The sequence below is a fragment of the Priapulus caudatus genome, unplaced genomic scaffold (assembly GCF_000485595.1).
Source record: "Priapulus caudatus unplaced genomic scaffold, Priapulus_caudatus-5.0.1 Scaffold72, whole genome shotgun sequence".
NCBI lineage: Eukaryota > Metazoa > Priapulida > Priapulimorpha > Priapulimorphida > Priapulidae > Priapulus > Priapulus caudatus.
The window spans coordinates 39,639-56,019 of NW_014577133.1; the positions used below are offsets into that span (position 1 = coordinate 39,639).

Here is a 16,381-nt window from a genome sequence, read left to right on the forward strand (position 1 = left end):
CACACACACACACACACACACACACACACACACACACACATACACACACATCGTATCTTCCACATTTATACCATGCTTAAATAATAATTCGAATAGAGTTGTGTCAAGAGCTGTGCTCTTCGGCGCTTGAAGTCGATTTAAGCTATTAGTTATCGGAGTAAAGTGGGATATTGATCACGCTGCGAGCCATTATGTCATCCACTCTCCATTACAATGACGAGGGAAGCGGGGACGTGGTGCTATCCATCGTAATTAAAATGTTTACAATCTCGCATTAAAATATAATCTTCGGTCAGCCGGCAATTCGGCTAATACCTTAAAACAATTTAATAAACGATTTTAAAACTCCTTCTATAGGCTTTTTGTTCATTACATTAAATTTGCTTTCGTATACCTATTAAAACGGCCGTGCTTTGTAGCAGATATAGACTCTTTCCCTGAAAGCTGTTAAACTCTTAAGCGCTATATAATTTTACTAATGATGCATTCGCGTAATTCGAATTAGATACGGATCTTTTCTCATTCCGCGTTTCGTATGGTTAACAATCTTGCTCACAGCTGTTGGAATTAACCAGTTAATGAACGAAATCGCTACAATCCTGATACTTTGCCTCAGTTTTGAGAGATAAATTACTAATTCAACTACGCGCATAATACTGCGCACATAAATGCCTCAGTACGTATATATAGTAATATAACCTTAATTAATTCTACGAAATCTTTTGCTGATAGCTGCAATTTCTACTTAAGGAATCTATAATACTGCGCCCTTCATTATACCCGAATAACGGCTTTTTTTCTTCAACATTTCAACTTTGACGTAAAAAAAACATCGTCGCATTGCGAATTAATTAGTTTGACTCTAAGAGTTTTCCCAGAGAATGGACACAGGCGCCATTGCGCCAGCTGCGTTTGTCGCTGTAATGACCCAACGTGATGACGAAGGTAATTGGGCTGTGAACAGAAACTCGTGAGAAAAAAAACCTTGTGGAAAAACACAATAACACGGTGCATGGACGCTTACAATGGTTGCAAATCGCAGGTATGAGCCCGATTACGTAGGTACGGCGAGCGACCTCTGATGGCACGCGATGAAACCAACTAGTATCGTAAAATTGGCGCCTTTTATAGTTGCCATGTTTAACGCGTGGGTCAGTCACCCCCGCGGCAAGCCCACTCGCGCTTTTTTATGACACGATATGCTTGTTCTGTTGCGTGCAAGTGGCCACGTCATTTAAAATAGGGAGATTTGTTCAGACATTCGACGTTAGTCGTTGTTATGTGACTTACTATGTAACTCACTATATTATGTCACTGGTTTCCCACTAAACTCTTTCGTATATATATATGTATATATATATCGCTTATGACGGGTATGTCGTAGATATACTCTCAGAAGCGTGTCTCTCCAATTCATATGAATTCCACTGACCTGCGCGCGACCGTTGAAAGAGAAAAGAAAAGAAAAAATTAACTGAATTCACGGCAAATGTTTTCTATTATTTAACCAGCCGGGACTTTCACGGACCAGATTGAATATATATATAATATCTAACGGGTCACAGTTGGCTTACGATCTACGAGGTTGTTTGTCTGTTTCCGTCACGTATTATGTGCATCCTTTAGAGTATTAGAGTAACCCCATTATACGCATCGTATCAAGAGCGTATAAAGAATTATATCCTTCTTTATACGCTCTTGATCGTATCGTGTGACGATAAGCACGAGTCGAGTCGGAAGCTGTGCTAGTATCGACGGATAATAAGGTATCGAGAGAGACGGAACCCGCAAAAACATCCGCAAGTGCCGTGGTGGGATTTATTAGTGGCTATAGACCCGCATATATATATATATATATAAGATGTCGAAAGTGGGTAATACGTGAAGAGTGCGCAGTGGGAAAACGGAAGTAGATGGCACGTACAACGGCTTGTAATCACACCAAAACCAAGATGCTAACTCCTTATCGTCTTCGTTTTCCTTATCTCCTTATCATTTCTACCGTCATCACCTTCAGTGACACACGTATGTTCCCACGTATAAGCTTCGCATTGAAGAGCGAATCGGATGTAATCGCATGCGCCCGTATGTGTCCGGATACACAGTGCCCTGCATTTGTGAACGAAGAGTGGATGCTCGGAAATTGTCAGCATGTATGACACAAGTCTCCATTCGTTCGCCATTCGCTGTCCTGAATACCGTTTGAGATTGACGTGACAATATACAGGGCAGTGTGAGTCTTACAGTCGATTGTTATTTTGGTCGAATAGGGCAAATTTGAATCTATGGCGTGCGAGGGATATACTTCTTTATCTAGATAAGCTTGATGAATCTATGCTGGCGACTGCGGGATTACTAGCTCGCTCGATATATATATATATTAAGTCTGGATGCTTGAGTCTATACTGTCGGTAGAGTGCTCGATGTATTAAGTTGCAGAGCGTATATATATATTAAGGGTAGGACAGGTCGCTGTGTGCATACATACATAGACGATAGAGAATGCATACATGTATGAATGCATAAAGCGACTTCATACATCAGTTATTAGGCGCGTTCACACTGGCGCGAATAAGCGGGATGCAAATCCCGGTTTTTGCATCGCGATCGAAATACCGAGATTATTACAAGTGTGAACGCAATAATACTCACTATTAGCGCGATTGTTCGCCTGTGTGAACAACGACACAATTATCTCGGTATTTCATCGCGATTAGCATCGCGGTTTTTCTTGTGTGTGAACGCGCCTAATTGTGATTCTAAACGCGTATAGAACGAGTCACGTTGCTCACGATGCAACCGCGGAGACGCGATGGGAAAGGAGTGGCCGTGACATTACTAGCCTCCTGGTCTCGGTCTCAGGGCCAGTAGAAACTACAACGCCTCTCCATTATGGCAACAATGGTTCGTGACGTAGTGTAACATGTGATCACCCGGTGCCTTATATAACAAGAGGCAATTGGGGATAACGTAGGTTCCCCCGGAGAGGTAGATTGCAATAGGTCGATTCCACACCATCCGTACCAAGACAGGACTAAAAGGTTAGTTCTTATGATATACTTCTTATTGAAGTGAAGAAATACGTGGTACATTATTAGATTCATAGGTGAATACGAATGCGTGCGATGAATATTATATTAATTGCTTATATATCTGTGTGCGCGCGTAGAGATTGTATGGATGCTAGTGTGTAAGGGTGTGAATATGCGAGACTAGTTTTTATTTGAACGCAACAGATATGTAAAGACATAATAAATAATTCGCGTGAAGACGTGTGTGCACTGTTCTATATTATATTCTTATTAATACTAATGTTCTACTCTCATATTATAGGCTATTCAAAATGAGATTAACAACGGTTCTTCTGCTACTGCTGTCGCTGTTAGCCATCGTCTCGGCACGTGGATTCAGAAGTAGAAGTTCTGGTAGAAGTAAGTTTATTGGCGTAGCTACGATATCGAGGGCAGCAATGTAAAAAATAGTGATTGTAGTCGAATTAGGAACGGCATTAACGACGACGACGTTGACGATGGGGTTAATTTATTGGATGAGGCTTAGCAGACAAATTTTCATAAAAATTATAGTGTAATCACAAATATAGATTGTAGTCAAAAACGGTCTAAACTCTGCAAAATAGCTAGAATATTAAATCTATACAAATCCATGCGAGCAATAACCGACCAATAAACAGATTGAACACACATACGAAGTTATACATAATTAGAAAATACAAGCAATTCTGCAAGCACTAATATGCAATTACAAAATAATAATACCTTTTGTTGTTGCGATTCCCTGATAGAATTCGTCCTAACGATATATATATATATATATATATATATATATATATATATATATTATATATCAGGAGTAGATAAAGGGAACCCTTTATCTACTCCTGACGGCGTTCCCGGAGGGGGGGTTCCTTTATCTACTCCTTGATAATATATATATATTATTTATATATATATATATATATAATATAAAGCTCAAAGGATATAGCAACCGTGAACAGAGAAAATACAGATATATATCGCTTACAAAAAGTCGGGGCGAAAAACAAGAAAATGTTTAACGAGAAGTCGTAATATTTTAACTAACCATGCATATGCCGATTTTCTTGAATTACGGATGTGAACGTCCTATGTTCTTATATTCGCAGGGTCTTACGGGGGTCGTAGGAACCGAGGATTTGGAGGCCGCTATGGAGGGTATGGAGGCCGCTATGGTTCCCTATACGGAGGACTTGGTGGCTACGGAGGCTACGGAGGTTACTCCTCCTATAGCAGTGGATATGGCGGTCTAGGCGGTTATGGCGGCTATGGCGGTTACGGAGGCTACGGTGGTTACGGAGGATTAGGCGGTTATGGCAGTTATAGCAGCTACGGAGGCCTAGGCGGTTATGGCGGCTACGGAGGCCTAGGCGGTTATGGCGGCTATGGAGGCTTAGGCGGCTACGGTAGCTATGGCAACTATGGCAGCTATCCATGTAAGTTACACTGTATTGTACAATGTTTTGAATGCTAAACAATATATCAACGCCAAAAATTAGCGGTTTCGTGCACGAGTTCTCTTATACAAGCCGCACCAAACTTCTTGGACGTAGCACGTACCCCAACGACGATTCAATTTTAGTGAATTTGTACTGATCTCGTGGTTAGAAAACAACGTGACGTACATGACGTGCATCAACGTGGATCGGTTTGCAATTTCAGATGCGTCGCGTACATACCAACCTGTTAATTACGTTTCTGGAGTGCAATCCACTGGTGCTGGGTATCCAAGAGTACAGACGATCACGAACAGCACGGATGCAGACACCGAGGTTGTCGCCGTACAGCCGACCTACCAGCGAACTGGATATCCGGGAAGACTTGGCGTGTCTTCTTACGGGGCGGGCAGGGGACTATATGGCAACACGGTTTACAGGGGCGGCAACTTAGGAGGATATGGAAGCTACGGTGGAGGATTGGGTGGATACGGTGGTTACGGTGGAGGATTGGGAGGATATAGTAGTTACGGTAGGGGACTTGGAGGATACGGTGGTTACGGTGGAGGATTGGGAGGATATAGTAGTTACGGTCGGGGACTTGGGGGATACGGTGGTAGTTCATACCGCAGCTCAGGATCAGGCTGGCGTGGTTAAAATTTGTTGTTGGCGAATACTTTGTTTCACCAACAATTTATTATATAGAAACATAAATAGTCTATGCATGTTCATATATTGCCTACAATAATAACAGGAATACGTAGAATATAACTGACAATTTCATTGGGAAAAGTCATTAGTTGCTGTTAGACATATTATGTGATATAGGCCTAATGTTGGTACTATATCTTATGCGGTGCTACACGACAATCACGATCGTCTAATATGGTGTATATAATTAAGAGTGTGTTCGATGTAGATACTAGGTTACATAAGTACATTCCCAATTTTCTACAATGATATCATTTTGTAACGCGTTCTCCTACATTAGTGTTCCTAAGAATATATGACTACCAGAATTGCATTTTCGCTGCTACATGAAGCGAGAGCGAAGTGCAGATGTATAGTTAGTATGTATATATAATATGTGTTGAGATGATATTGTTTCCGTAGTATATGGCGTGTAGTTATAGGTAAACTTAAATAAAGAAACAAACAAGTCATTTTAAAAATGTATTCATGTGTATTTTTGCGTCCTGTCGAGTATCATATCGCGCAAATACCTCCTTAAAAGTTCATTTTACGTTCGTTTCCATTTTCGTTTTTCATTTTATTTAAATTTTGTTTCGCTTACATTGACATTTCATTTTAATTTCGTTTTCAATTTCGAATTTTGTTGCTGCACAACTCACAAGCACGGATGCACTTGCTACCGCACTTACGCACACCGCGTACGCAATTGCACTGACATACTAGCTGGCTACGTACTCTGATATTCGGCGTATTCCGGTTTTCTGTTGACAATTAAAAGAGACAGAGTGTTTTTAAGCTGCTCTGGATAACAGCGATTTAGAGTAAATATACAAAATAATAGCCAAACCATTAGTGATGCATTATCTTTACATTCATCTTTACAACCTCGATTGTTACTTCCATACAGCCTACCTTTCCCGCCATCACTCCACTATCTCCTCTGTCTCCTTTACTTTCACTCTGCCGATTGGTCTTCCTCCAACTCTTTCCTTAATTTTGGTTGTTCTCTATGTTCACTGATCTGCTTCTCCCTCTCCTTACTCTAATTAATTAACAATAACATGTCATAAAAATATCGCGAACACATCATTAACATAGCATGAATATTATTGACATTCAATTAGCAGATTTTTTTCTTTTTTTCTTTGTTTCAATTAAAGATTTTTTAATTGTACGCTAAAATGGCTAATGTGCTTTGGGAAAAACAATAGCAAACGCCAGCGGTAAAACCGGATTTGATTTATATAGGCTATTATTAGTTATATAGTTATATACTTATATAGTTATATAGTTATATTGTTATATTATTTATATATTATATTATTAAGGCGACATGCATGCTAACACGCCGATCAACGCTTGCCTGTCTCAAGTATTCAGCTCTAGAAAACGTAAATGTAAGGTAAATTATATTAATCATTCCGTTTTTATTATTTCGAGGCACATTGGAATTAGGCTTATGGGAGGGAATATTAAATTGGGTTTCTCTCTCGACATCTCACTCACTCCCTCTCTACTACTCCTTCTCTACTCCTAGAGGTTACTCAGAGTCAGAGATGCCTGTCTGTGCATATACTCGCTCTCTAGGAGGCAGACAACAGTAGCCATCCGCCAATAGTTTCCCGCACTATTTAGACTTTCGAAAAGGCATTATTCTGACATTTTTAGTGGTAATATTCGCCACTAAAGTGCACTAATCTGCATTGTGTACGCAAGGTGAATCCCCTATGACTTTCTATAAAGTATAAAAAGGGGGATTTGTCTTCTCCTGTAAATGGCCACTCCGCCAAAACTCTCTGATATATATTTTTTTAGTATATTTCGGTAATTTCTGCCTATTCTTGGGTAATTTCTACCTAATCTATAAAATGCTTATTCAGGCCTGTTGTATCAGGTGATTTATATTATTATTATATTATGCTCTGTTGAAAATATGGCAGTGGCGCCCTCTTTTGGCAGGCTTTCGCATAATGGTTTCCACGGCAATTTCATTTTTATTTTCAAAAGCTGATAATACTGTGACGATATATGGATAGGATACCGCTATGCATATTTAAGTAGAATAGGTTAGGTAATGTTGTAGATAGGCCAACGCCTAATTGGGGTTTGTCTTTGTCATTTATTTCGGAACCATACTCTGTACATAAAGCGCCTAATAAAGCATGTCATGTAAAAACGACAAACCGATTGTTATCTAAAACGATTTACCTTAAAACCCTAAAAACGTTACTTATAAATTCATTGTCCACGTTTGGTATACCGGTAATGATTATTAATATATACGGGCAGATGCATACTTTTAAAATGTTGCTACAAAATTATCACAAATTATATCGATATATTCGATATATATACCACCAGAAATAGATAATAGGGAATTCCCTATTATCTACTTCTGATACCACGAATGGGACAATATATAGATAGAGTACCGCAATGAATATATAAAAATGGGTTAGGTAAAACCGCAATGTTGATAGTTAGGCCAACACTCAAGAGTTTGTCTTTGCCGTTTATTTCGTTACCATACTCTGTACATAACGCGCCTATAATATAGTATGTCATGTAAAGACGACAAACCGATTGTTATCTAAAACGATTCACCTTAAAACCCTAAAAACGTTACCTATAAATTCATTGTACTGCTATCATCGACTCTCTATGCCGATATATTATATCACCCTATCGCAACTACTACAAATAATTATCTGGTAAAGTTCACACTACTTTTTCAATAGTAAAACAATATATTGCAAATTACTTGGATACACCAGGCACAGTAAAACTCTATTTCTGTCTTTCTTTCTATGTGTGTCATGGCTCTGTTTGTGTATTCCTTGCTTGTAGCCATCGGTTACGGTGACAGCGTGTAAAGATTATCTATCCTTCGGTCATTGTGATGATTGCCGTTGGCCGTTGTTATGGTTATGCCAATGCAGGCGCTCAGCGAGTGTAACCCACCGCAGATATGTCCTCCGATGACCATTGGTCTACATTATGCGCAGCTGACTTGGAGTCAACTGGCGAGACTATTCAACAGATACGCATAGCTACGCGTGATGAGCGAAAAGATGAGAACAAAACAAAAACTGTCAACGGCGCGCATCGAAACGTCGAAAGCAAGCAGCAACTCGTGTCAGAAAATGCAAACTTAAAACGACGATTGATTCAACTCGAAAACAGAGACGCAGAATTAAAAGCCTTAATTACTACGTGGAGACTGCAAGGTACAAAAATTCTTCCAGAGTATAAATTATAACCAGTGAGGCTAAACCTACCGAGGAATAATTTATAAGACCCATATAAAATATATAAAAAAAATATCAGGAGTATACATGATGAATACATACTGCTTATAATATATATATATATATATATATATATATATATTATATATATATATGCCCGATCATATATATAAATATATGCTGAGCGATGTCGTTATGACGCGCGCCTACGTAGGCGGTTAGGCGACTGTGCGGTTGTGGTTGGCGGGCGCGTTATTAATCTCGTTTCAATCAAGTTTCAAATGTAAAAACATCTGAAGATATCGTATTTTCGAAATGCGCAGACGTCAGATATAGTTGATATTCTTCGTTATGTTATTGATCAGGTTTATTTATTTTTTCCCAGATGCACAGAATCTCTATGCCTCTTCCGACGCCCACCTAAGAGGCCTCTCTGACATTGGGGGATCCCTAAGTACACGTCCACTCCGGTGAAGGGTACGCGACATTCATTTCATGTAATGAGACCATGTAGTTACAGAAGATTGTAGTAAACGTGTTACTAAAGCAGACGTTTTACACAGGTATTGTATTCTAAGCATTGCTGTCATTATATTAATGAAATGTAAAATTAATTCGCGCCCACATGCCGAAAAGAAACTAACAGTGCTGTGAAACTCAAAGAACTTTACACTAAATAGGGAGAGATGCCACTGAGCGCGGTAATATCTAGTGCCGACGAATTGCACTGCAAATTATTATCCTGGTAAACGTATTATAGCGCTATTGTGATTGGAAATACACATATATGTCACTAACCAGTTCTGTCTAACTGCCAGGAATATTTAATGTGAAAGGAATACTCCTTGCAAATTCGCTGAAAGTCAGGTAGAATATACAGTTCACCATATATATCTATAATATATTATATATAAATATTATAGTTATATAATCATATAAGGTGTGTGTGTGTGTGTGTGTGTGTGTGTGTGTGTGTGTGTGTGTGTGTGTGTGTGTGTGTGTGTGTGTGTGTGTGTGGAAAGAACCATGTTCTAATAATGATAATAGGTGATTGTGGTTGAGGTTATTAGGATGAATGAGGTTGAAGTTAGGTCTATTATTAACAATGATATACGATAAGCTTATAGTGTATCATGAGTTTAGTGTCACACACACACACACACACACACACACACACACACACATATACGTACGCGCACACATACGCACACCACACATTTTCATGGTAAACGTCTACTACGTTATCTAACATTAAAACTATCCACCTAAACTCACGTAAGGTTCCTTTGACAAATGCTTTCTGGATAGAGTCTTTACTGTAAGTATATTATCACCGATTTTACCACACACACAGTGTGCACGCGAGTCTCCATGTCACCTATTTGATGCTATTATTTCGCGGTGAATTGTTTATAAATACGTATTACAAAGCAGAGTTTCTGTTAACCTCGTGTTTGAACTGCATTCCCTATGCCAGCAGGTAAAGATGTCCCCACCCGACATCCAGGGACGGTGCCGCGGATTGCAGACGGCGCGTCTATCAACATGCGCCATCTTGTCGGTGAGCTCGCGTTCCAACTGGACCGCAGAATCGTAAACTACGTTTTCAACGTCGGCCACGTTTCACACGACGACGGGCGGCAGGCGCGTTTCTACGGCTACACAACCCGTAATATCGAGCAGATGATATCGAGCGAGGCGGCAATGCTGAAACAACACTGTCCCGAGGCGAACAAAGCGCGGCAGCAATGGTTGACATACAGGTACGCTGAGCCCGACACGGTGCCACGCCTCGTATCAAAGACCCCACAAACACATTTGTAATAGAGCCATAGTGCGGGTGTCGCACAAATGTCCCCCGCGGACTTTCCGCAGCGGCTACATTGCGGCCTTCTTTAAGCATATAATTATTGTACATTTACGTTTTATATATTTTTGTATAACCTTTAGGACGTACGTTGCAGTTTATTTAAACCGTGATAAACCGAAATGTTATTCTTTTTCACATTGAAAATTTCGTACTAGCCATACATATTGTAGATTGTATCCAGATAATATATAGATGCGGATATATATATATATATATATATATACAGAGACAAGTATTTTGTCACGAACTGTCCGTCGGTTGCAGGTACAACTACGTGTTGAGCAGTCTAGCAGCGCTGAGTTTCCGAGTGCCGTATCACCCGGAGTTTATCATCAGAACCATCAACAAATATGGCGTCTTCGCGACACCGCCGCCGCGTGACGTCAGAGCGCAGCTAGAAGACGCCGACCTGCTGACGAGACGCGTTGTCAACAGCGTCTGCGACTCTGAGAAACGTGACATTCTCATACTAGCAGACTGTCTACGTCTTATGTCTACAGACGATGGCATGGCGATGTTTCTGTGGTAGCCATATAGGAAACGCGTTGATATTGCGTATAGTCACTAGTTATGCATAGCGAATTGTGAATTTATTACTACTATATCTGTCTTTTTTAGTTTGACGCTTGGTAACATTTCTTTAATAAAATAAACAGATCGTAAAATATAACTCACACTAAACTACTACAAATATTGATTCAATTATGACAAATACAATGTTCACGGAATAGTATTTAACTATGCAACAGACATCTACTTGCGTACTATAAGGTAAGAGGCACGGCGGCAGCATCAGTTTACCCAGCTGCTGCTGCTGCTGCTGCTACTACTGTTGTTGTTGTTGTTGTTGTTGTTGTTGTTGTTGTTGTTGTTGTTGTAGTTGTTGTAATATCTTTCCCTCTTCACATTGTCTTTCTCCACTGCTCTTATATTATTCCATGCACATACTCCGTACCGTATACAATGATTTTTCCTACCGCTGCCTTCCCGCCCACCCATTCCCTCTTTGTGCTATTTAAGGCTCCCTTTCTACCTACGTTCTACTTTTCATTACTTTGCGAAGACTTTCCTTATATGCGTTATAACGCAAATGTTTCCTATTTGTAAACAATACAAATTTCGCACGCCTAAAATGTTACTGACGTGGGAGATCACTATATAGTAGACCTAGATGGCATCCGCAATAGCTTGATGAATTAAATAGTAATTAGCGAGCTAATTAGTGCACATCTGTTGCTTTTATCTCCGTGAATATGCACTGACAGTTAGTTACGCACCACGTGTACGTACGATCCTATCGTTTGCTCATTAGTTGGATATTTACACGCCATCCGACCGCCCACGTTTGCATCGTCTGAAGCAAGCGACCGACGCTAATGTGCTGATTCTGTATGCAGCCGAATTCCCGATGCGAGCTGAGGCGCGCGATACACGTTGTTGTCTTACCTGGGCGCTATAAAACAGGTGGCACTTTGCTCTGATGGGAGCAGGGTTTGTGTTGTTGATCGTTCACCAGCGTGGCGTGCTGCTTGTTCTTGTTGCTCACAAAGACTCGCGGTGCGGCGGTCATAGACCTGTCGCTAAGACGCACCTCGCTGACTCATGCCGCCCCCCCCCACACGCAGATACACGCGCGTGCGCACTTGCACGCACACGCACGGGAGTACGCAGCATATAACTAGAATAAAAGTTGCGTGTGCGGTGGTATGCGCGTGCGCGTGCGCGTGGGTGCATGTGTACGTGCGCCCACGCACAAGCTATATAGACGAGGGTAAAAATAAGTTTGGGTTGAAAGTGAGGCGAAATAGAAATAGAAGCATTCATGTTTGAACACAGATTCCTTACTTCTTCTCTGCGACAATATTATATAATGTTTTAGTTAATGATCAGGTATCCCTTTCGCTCTCCCTCTATCAATCTTTGATCTCGCGCTCCCTTTCGTATTTTACGCTCTACCGCGCTAGCCCCCTCACTATCTCGTGCGCACGCGGTCTTTGTCTCTCTTTCCCTTTCTCTCTCTATCACTCTCTGTATGCTTATTTGTCTCTCCATATGTCGCCGTCTCTCTCTGTCTTTATGTGTGCGTGAGCATGTGTTTCTCTCGCTCTAGATGTCTCTTTTGCGCATTTTCTCTCCGCTTCTCTCTCTTTCTCTCTCTCTTTCTCTCTCAGTCGCTCTCTCTCGTTCGCTCCCTCCTTCTCGCTCTTGCGCGCTCTCTCTTCCATTTTCCTACTCGCCCACCCTATCCACATCGCACGTATAATCCATATTCTATTTCTCCTTTTACTATCTAGACAGGCCAGGTAACGCTATATAGTGTCGAGCCGTCGTCTATACCTTCTTGCTTGGTCACAGTCGCCGACGATCGGTTGACAACTACCTCGCCGGTGACATCGAGGCGCATCACGCGTGCCATCCGCCCACCTGCGCGTCTCTCTCGCCTCGCTTTACCACCTCTAGCCATCTCCTCCTACCCGCTATTCAGTCGCCTCCCTCGCCTGTTCGCCCCCCGACGGCGGATCAAATATGTAGACACATCTAGCCGTGTTGTTGTGTGGCGTTTGCTAGTGGGCTGGTGCTAGACCGCCGTGCTGCCGACGCACGTGCGCAAATGTATGCGTTTTCCAGAGCGGTAGTTAATACGGCCTGTTGGCTGCAGGCGGGGGATAATTTCACGCGTCGCCACGCGATTCAACGAGGCGGTGTGCGCTGAAAAACAAATGTATTTGAATACGATCCCTATACTTTCGAACGCGACATAAACGTTACGGTACGACCTGTTATTTAATACAACAAAGCGGACAAAACGGGACAAAGCCGTTAAGCTTCGATAGATGGATAATAGGTATGTCGGTGTGCGTATAGCAATGCCATATGGTTCCCGTTTCTAATTCCAGAGCAGCGACTGATCATTGAAGCGAATATTAATTAATTGTTTTAGAAAAGCTCCAAACAACGGATACTCTGACTTCAAATATAATTTACTTGTTATTAGACTGTGAAAAGTTATTTATCTCGTGCCAATTTTAGCAATTATGCGCATCTAAACAATAATAATATTAATAAAAATAATGATAATAATGATAAAATAGTAGTTTTTTCGTTATTTTAGGTGATACCACATGGGCAATATTTGGCACTGCCAACCGACGTTCTTTATTGTTTGTAGTTTAATAGTCCTTTAAAAGAAACGCAAGAATAAAAAGTTTCTGATAAAAGGTGAATGATATACATGAGTAAAACGTAATACAACCCTCACATAATAGTAACATTAGTAACATAAATTGTTGTGTGATAATCGTACACATCGAGGTTGATCCTAAACCTCACGGGTAAGTACGTGTAACTATATATCATCAAACTTGTATAACGGGAATTTATATTACATGCGCTGAGCGAACTAACGCAGCATTTATACGCTGTTATTTTCCCACTATATTACCGCCATGTTTTCACTCTCGCTCAAGAAACCTGTGATAATAACGGTAAGCGGTTCGTCTCTCTCACGCTCTGCCCATCGCGTCGCGTCGTCCCGTCTGCTTTCATTCATGAAAACAATGACACGTGCGCACGCGCGCGCGCGACAGCAGACGATGTTTGTGAAACTGCTCGCGCCGTCGCCGCATAGGTGCGTGCGCGGCGGTGATCGTTGGGCGAGCCAGCGTTGCGTAACCGACGCTTAACCTGTCTTTCCAGCCGACGATGCGTCTGCATGTAAGCGCGCATTAAGTACGCGTGCGCGAGCGTCGCGAGTGTCGCACACACGGGGGGGAGGCGACGGTGTAATTTTACGATGGCGCGCTAATTTAGTGGCTGCTGCTCGCGCGCCGACAACGCCGACGCGTGGCAAGCCAGCGTCGCGCTATTGTCACAGCGATGACTACCCCTGTCGCTAACAGCCGACTCCGGCCGCGCCGCGACAACTGCTTTTTAAATACCCACCCGAGAGCTATCGAGCATCAGAATAACTAAGACTCTTCGTCGCGTCTGCTTTACTATCTAGCGCCCCATATAAATAGCCCGATGCCCGATGAATGCCGATCAGTGGACTGAGGACATCGGTAGCGTGGCCACGTCTCCGCGCGATTCCTCTATAGCAGAAACATCCTGGGGATCATTGTATTTATCTTCTAAGCAACCGATAGTAGCGCACCTACAGCGGCCACGGCTAGTAATTCGCGCTTGAAGCTCTCGGACCAACTATATGTTAGGCTTCCGTCATTTATTTCACCGATCTCATAATCAGCATACGAGAGCGTGAATAACCGAGTGCGTGCAAAGCAGCCTACGACTTGAACGTGATGATGAATCATCCGCAATTGTATTACGCCGGCGACATTACGCATTTCACCGAGCCTGAACTCGTGGCGACTCGATCCGATAACGTCAGCAGCAACTCCTCTTCATTCACGGAATATCCGGCGACGGCGATGTCGTCGGCAGCACCAACGTCGGCAGGAACAACAGCGACGACGACGGCGGTGGACGATAATGCCAGCTTCTGGGATCTGAGCAACTTTGACGCTTCGCTGCTGGAGCTGCTGACGACCGACAATAATATCGCTCATCACAAACCCCCGCAGGACGCCATCGTTGACAACGCCGAATATCATGATCGCCCGAGAGAACAAAATGTCGCTCAGCTACCACTCGTATCGCAAATCGAATGCGGTTTAGACAGAATCGCCGTTCCTAACTGCGAAATCTCACAAGATGGCGACTACATGGCAGAAATATACAGCGAGGGCGACCGCGGCCAATTTCCTCCGACAACCTACAGCAGTACGACGCAGCCGCCGCAAGCGCACCAGGTGGCGTGGTGGACGGGAGACAGCAGCCGCGACGATAACCTCATTCCCTCTCATAATATCGCGCATCACGCGATGACGCGTCGCCAGCCGTCGGCCGTCGGCGGCACCTCGATGCCACCGCCACCGCTCGGCACCGCGCAGCAACGGCAGACGACGACACTGCGCGGCGGCGGGAAAACGAAACCGAAGCGACGACGCATGTCGACGCCGCTGCAGCGCACGGCGGCGAACGTTCGCGAACGCAAGCGCATGTTTTACGTCAACGACGCCTTCACGGCGCTCAAGCACCTCGTGCCGACGTTCTCCTACGAGAAGAAGAAGCTGTCGCGCATCGACACGATGCGACTCGCGATAACCTACATCAGCTTCATGAAGGGTCTGCTAACGCGATGCGATTCTAATGCTTATTCGTCGTCGGCACGCGCGCCCCAACACCAGCAGCACGTGGAACCTGCCTTTATACAGGGAGGCATGCTAGAACTGTCTAACAATAGGCCGCATGGAAGTCCTTATTAGAACGAACAATATTTAACCGCATGCGAAACACAGTCATCTCGGTTCGCTGACAGCTGCAGATGCCTGGGTCAGCTAATATGATCGTGTGTTGGGGATATTTATAGGTGCATGAAAGTTTAAGGAAAATCTATGCGAAATGTGCAGTCAGGTGGTTATTATTTACAATCTCATTGTTTGAGTTACAGTTATTTATTATCTTGTCATGACATTGCAATTTAAATGTGTCATACAACGTTATGTTATTCGTAGTCGATACATTAAATGTAGCACATTATTGATTTTACATACAATCATATATCCTTGTAACATTATAATATATTATGAAATATAATATTGAAGCAAATTTCATTCATTCTCAAGTATATTTTTGTATATGTTACGCAGTTTCGTGACTTCAGGTAATTGTTTCACTAATTAATCCTTCCGGGACGCGTGTAATATTGTAGTGTTAATCAATCGTCCAATTGAATTTACTTGCGTAATACCAAGTCCTCGTTTCGTGTACTTCGGTTCTCCACACCCACCCAATCCACACCACGGCATCTTTCCCCCTCCCACCTCCCCTTTTACACTCTTTCACAACTTCTTATTTTGTTCTTCCACTCTCTATTTTTTTAACAATTTTATTTATTATTTCTCACCCCTCTTTCCTACTCTTTCTCATCCATTACATCTCTCTATCTTTATCTCTCTCTATTTCTATCTCTCTCTCGCTCTCTCGCTCTCTCGCTCTCTCGCTCTCATGCGCTTCCTC

The 16,381-nt window shown here is 42.5% G+C and overlaps 2 protein-coding genes across 2 annotated transcripts; both read left to right on the forward strand.

Moving 5' to 3' along the window:
• The first annotated feature begins 2,957 nt into the window (after positions 1-2,957).
• On the forward strand, positions 2,958-10,938 carry LOC106821415. Its single transcript, XM_014826203.1, has 7 exons — positions 2,958-3,041; positions 3,334-3,431; positions 4,163-4,489; positions 4,716-5,021; positions 8,188-8,409; positions 9,911-10,193; positions 10,565-10,938. Exons 2-7 carry the CDS (start codon positions 3,344-3,346, stop codon positions 10,827-10,829), a joined length of 1,491 nt encoding a protein of 496 aa, XP_014681689.1. The 5' UTR covers positions 2,958-3,041; positions 3,334-3,343; the 3' UTR covers positions 10,830-10,938.
• Positions 10,939-14,356: 3,418 nt separating this feature from the next.
• Positions 14,357-15,960, forward strand: LOC106821427. The gene has a single exon (XM_014826223.1). It carries the CDS (start codon positions 14,602-14,604, stop codon positions 15,625-15,627), a length of 1,026 nt encoding a protein of 341 aa, XP_014681709.1. The 5' UTR covers positions 14,357-14,601; the 3' UTR covers positions 15,628-15,960.
• The last annotated feature ends 421 nt before the right edge of the window (positions 15,961-16,381 follow it).

Bases quoted from the DNA above. Each gene is read 5' to 3' on its own strand.
- LOC106821415 (XM_014826203.1), top strand. From the start codon at position 3,344: ATGAGATTAACAACGGTTCTTCTGCTACTGCTGTCGCTGTTAGCCATC. The intron at 5,022-8,187 runs GTAGGGGACTTG...CATTATGCGCAG, and splicing joins GGGAGGATATAGTAGTTACG to CTGACTTGGAGTCAACTGGC. The intron at 10,194-10,564 runs GTACGCTGAGCC...CGTCGGTTGCAG, and splicing joins CAGCAATGGTTGACATACAG to GTACAACTACGTGTTGAGCA.
- LOC106821427 (XM_014826223.1), top strand. From the start codon at position 14,602: ATGATGAATCATCCGCAATTGTATTACGCCGGCGACATTACGCATTTC.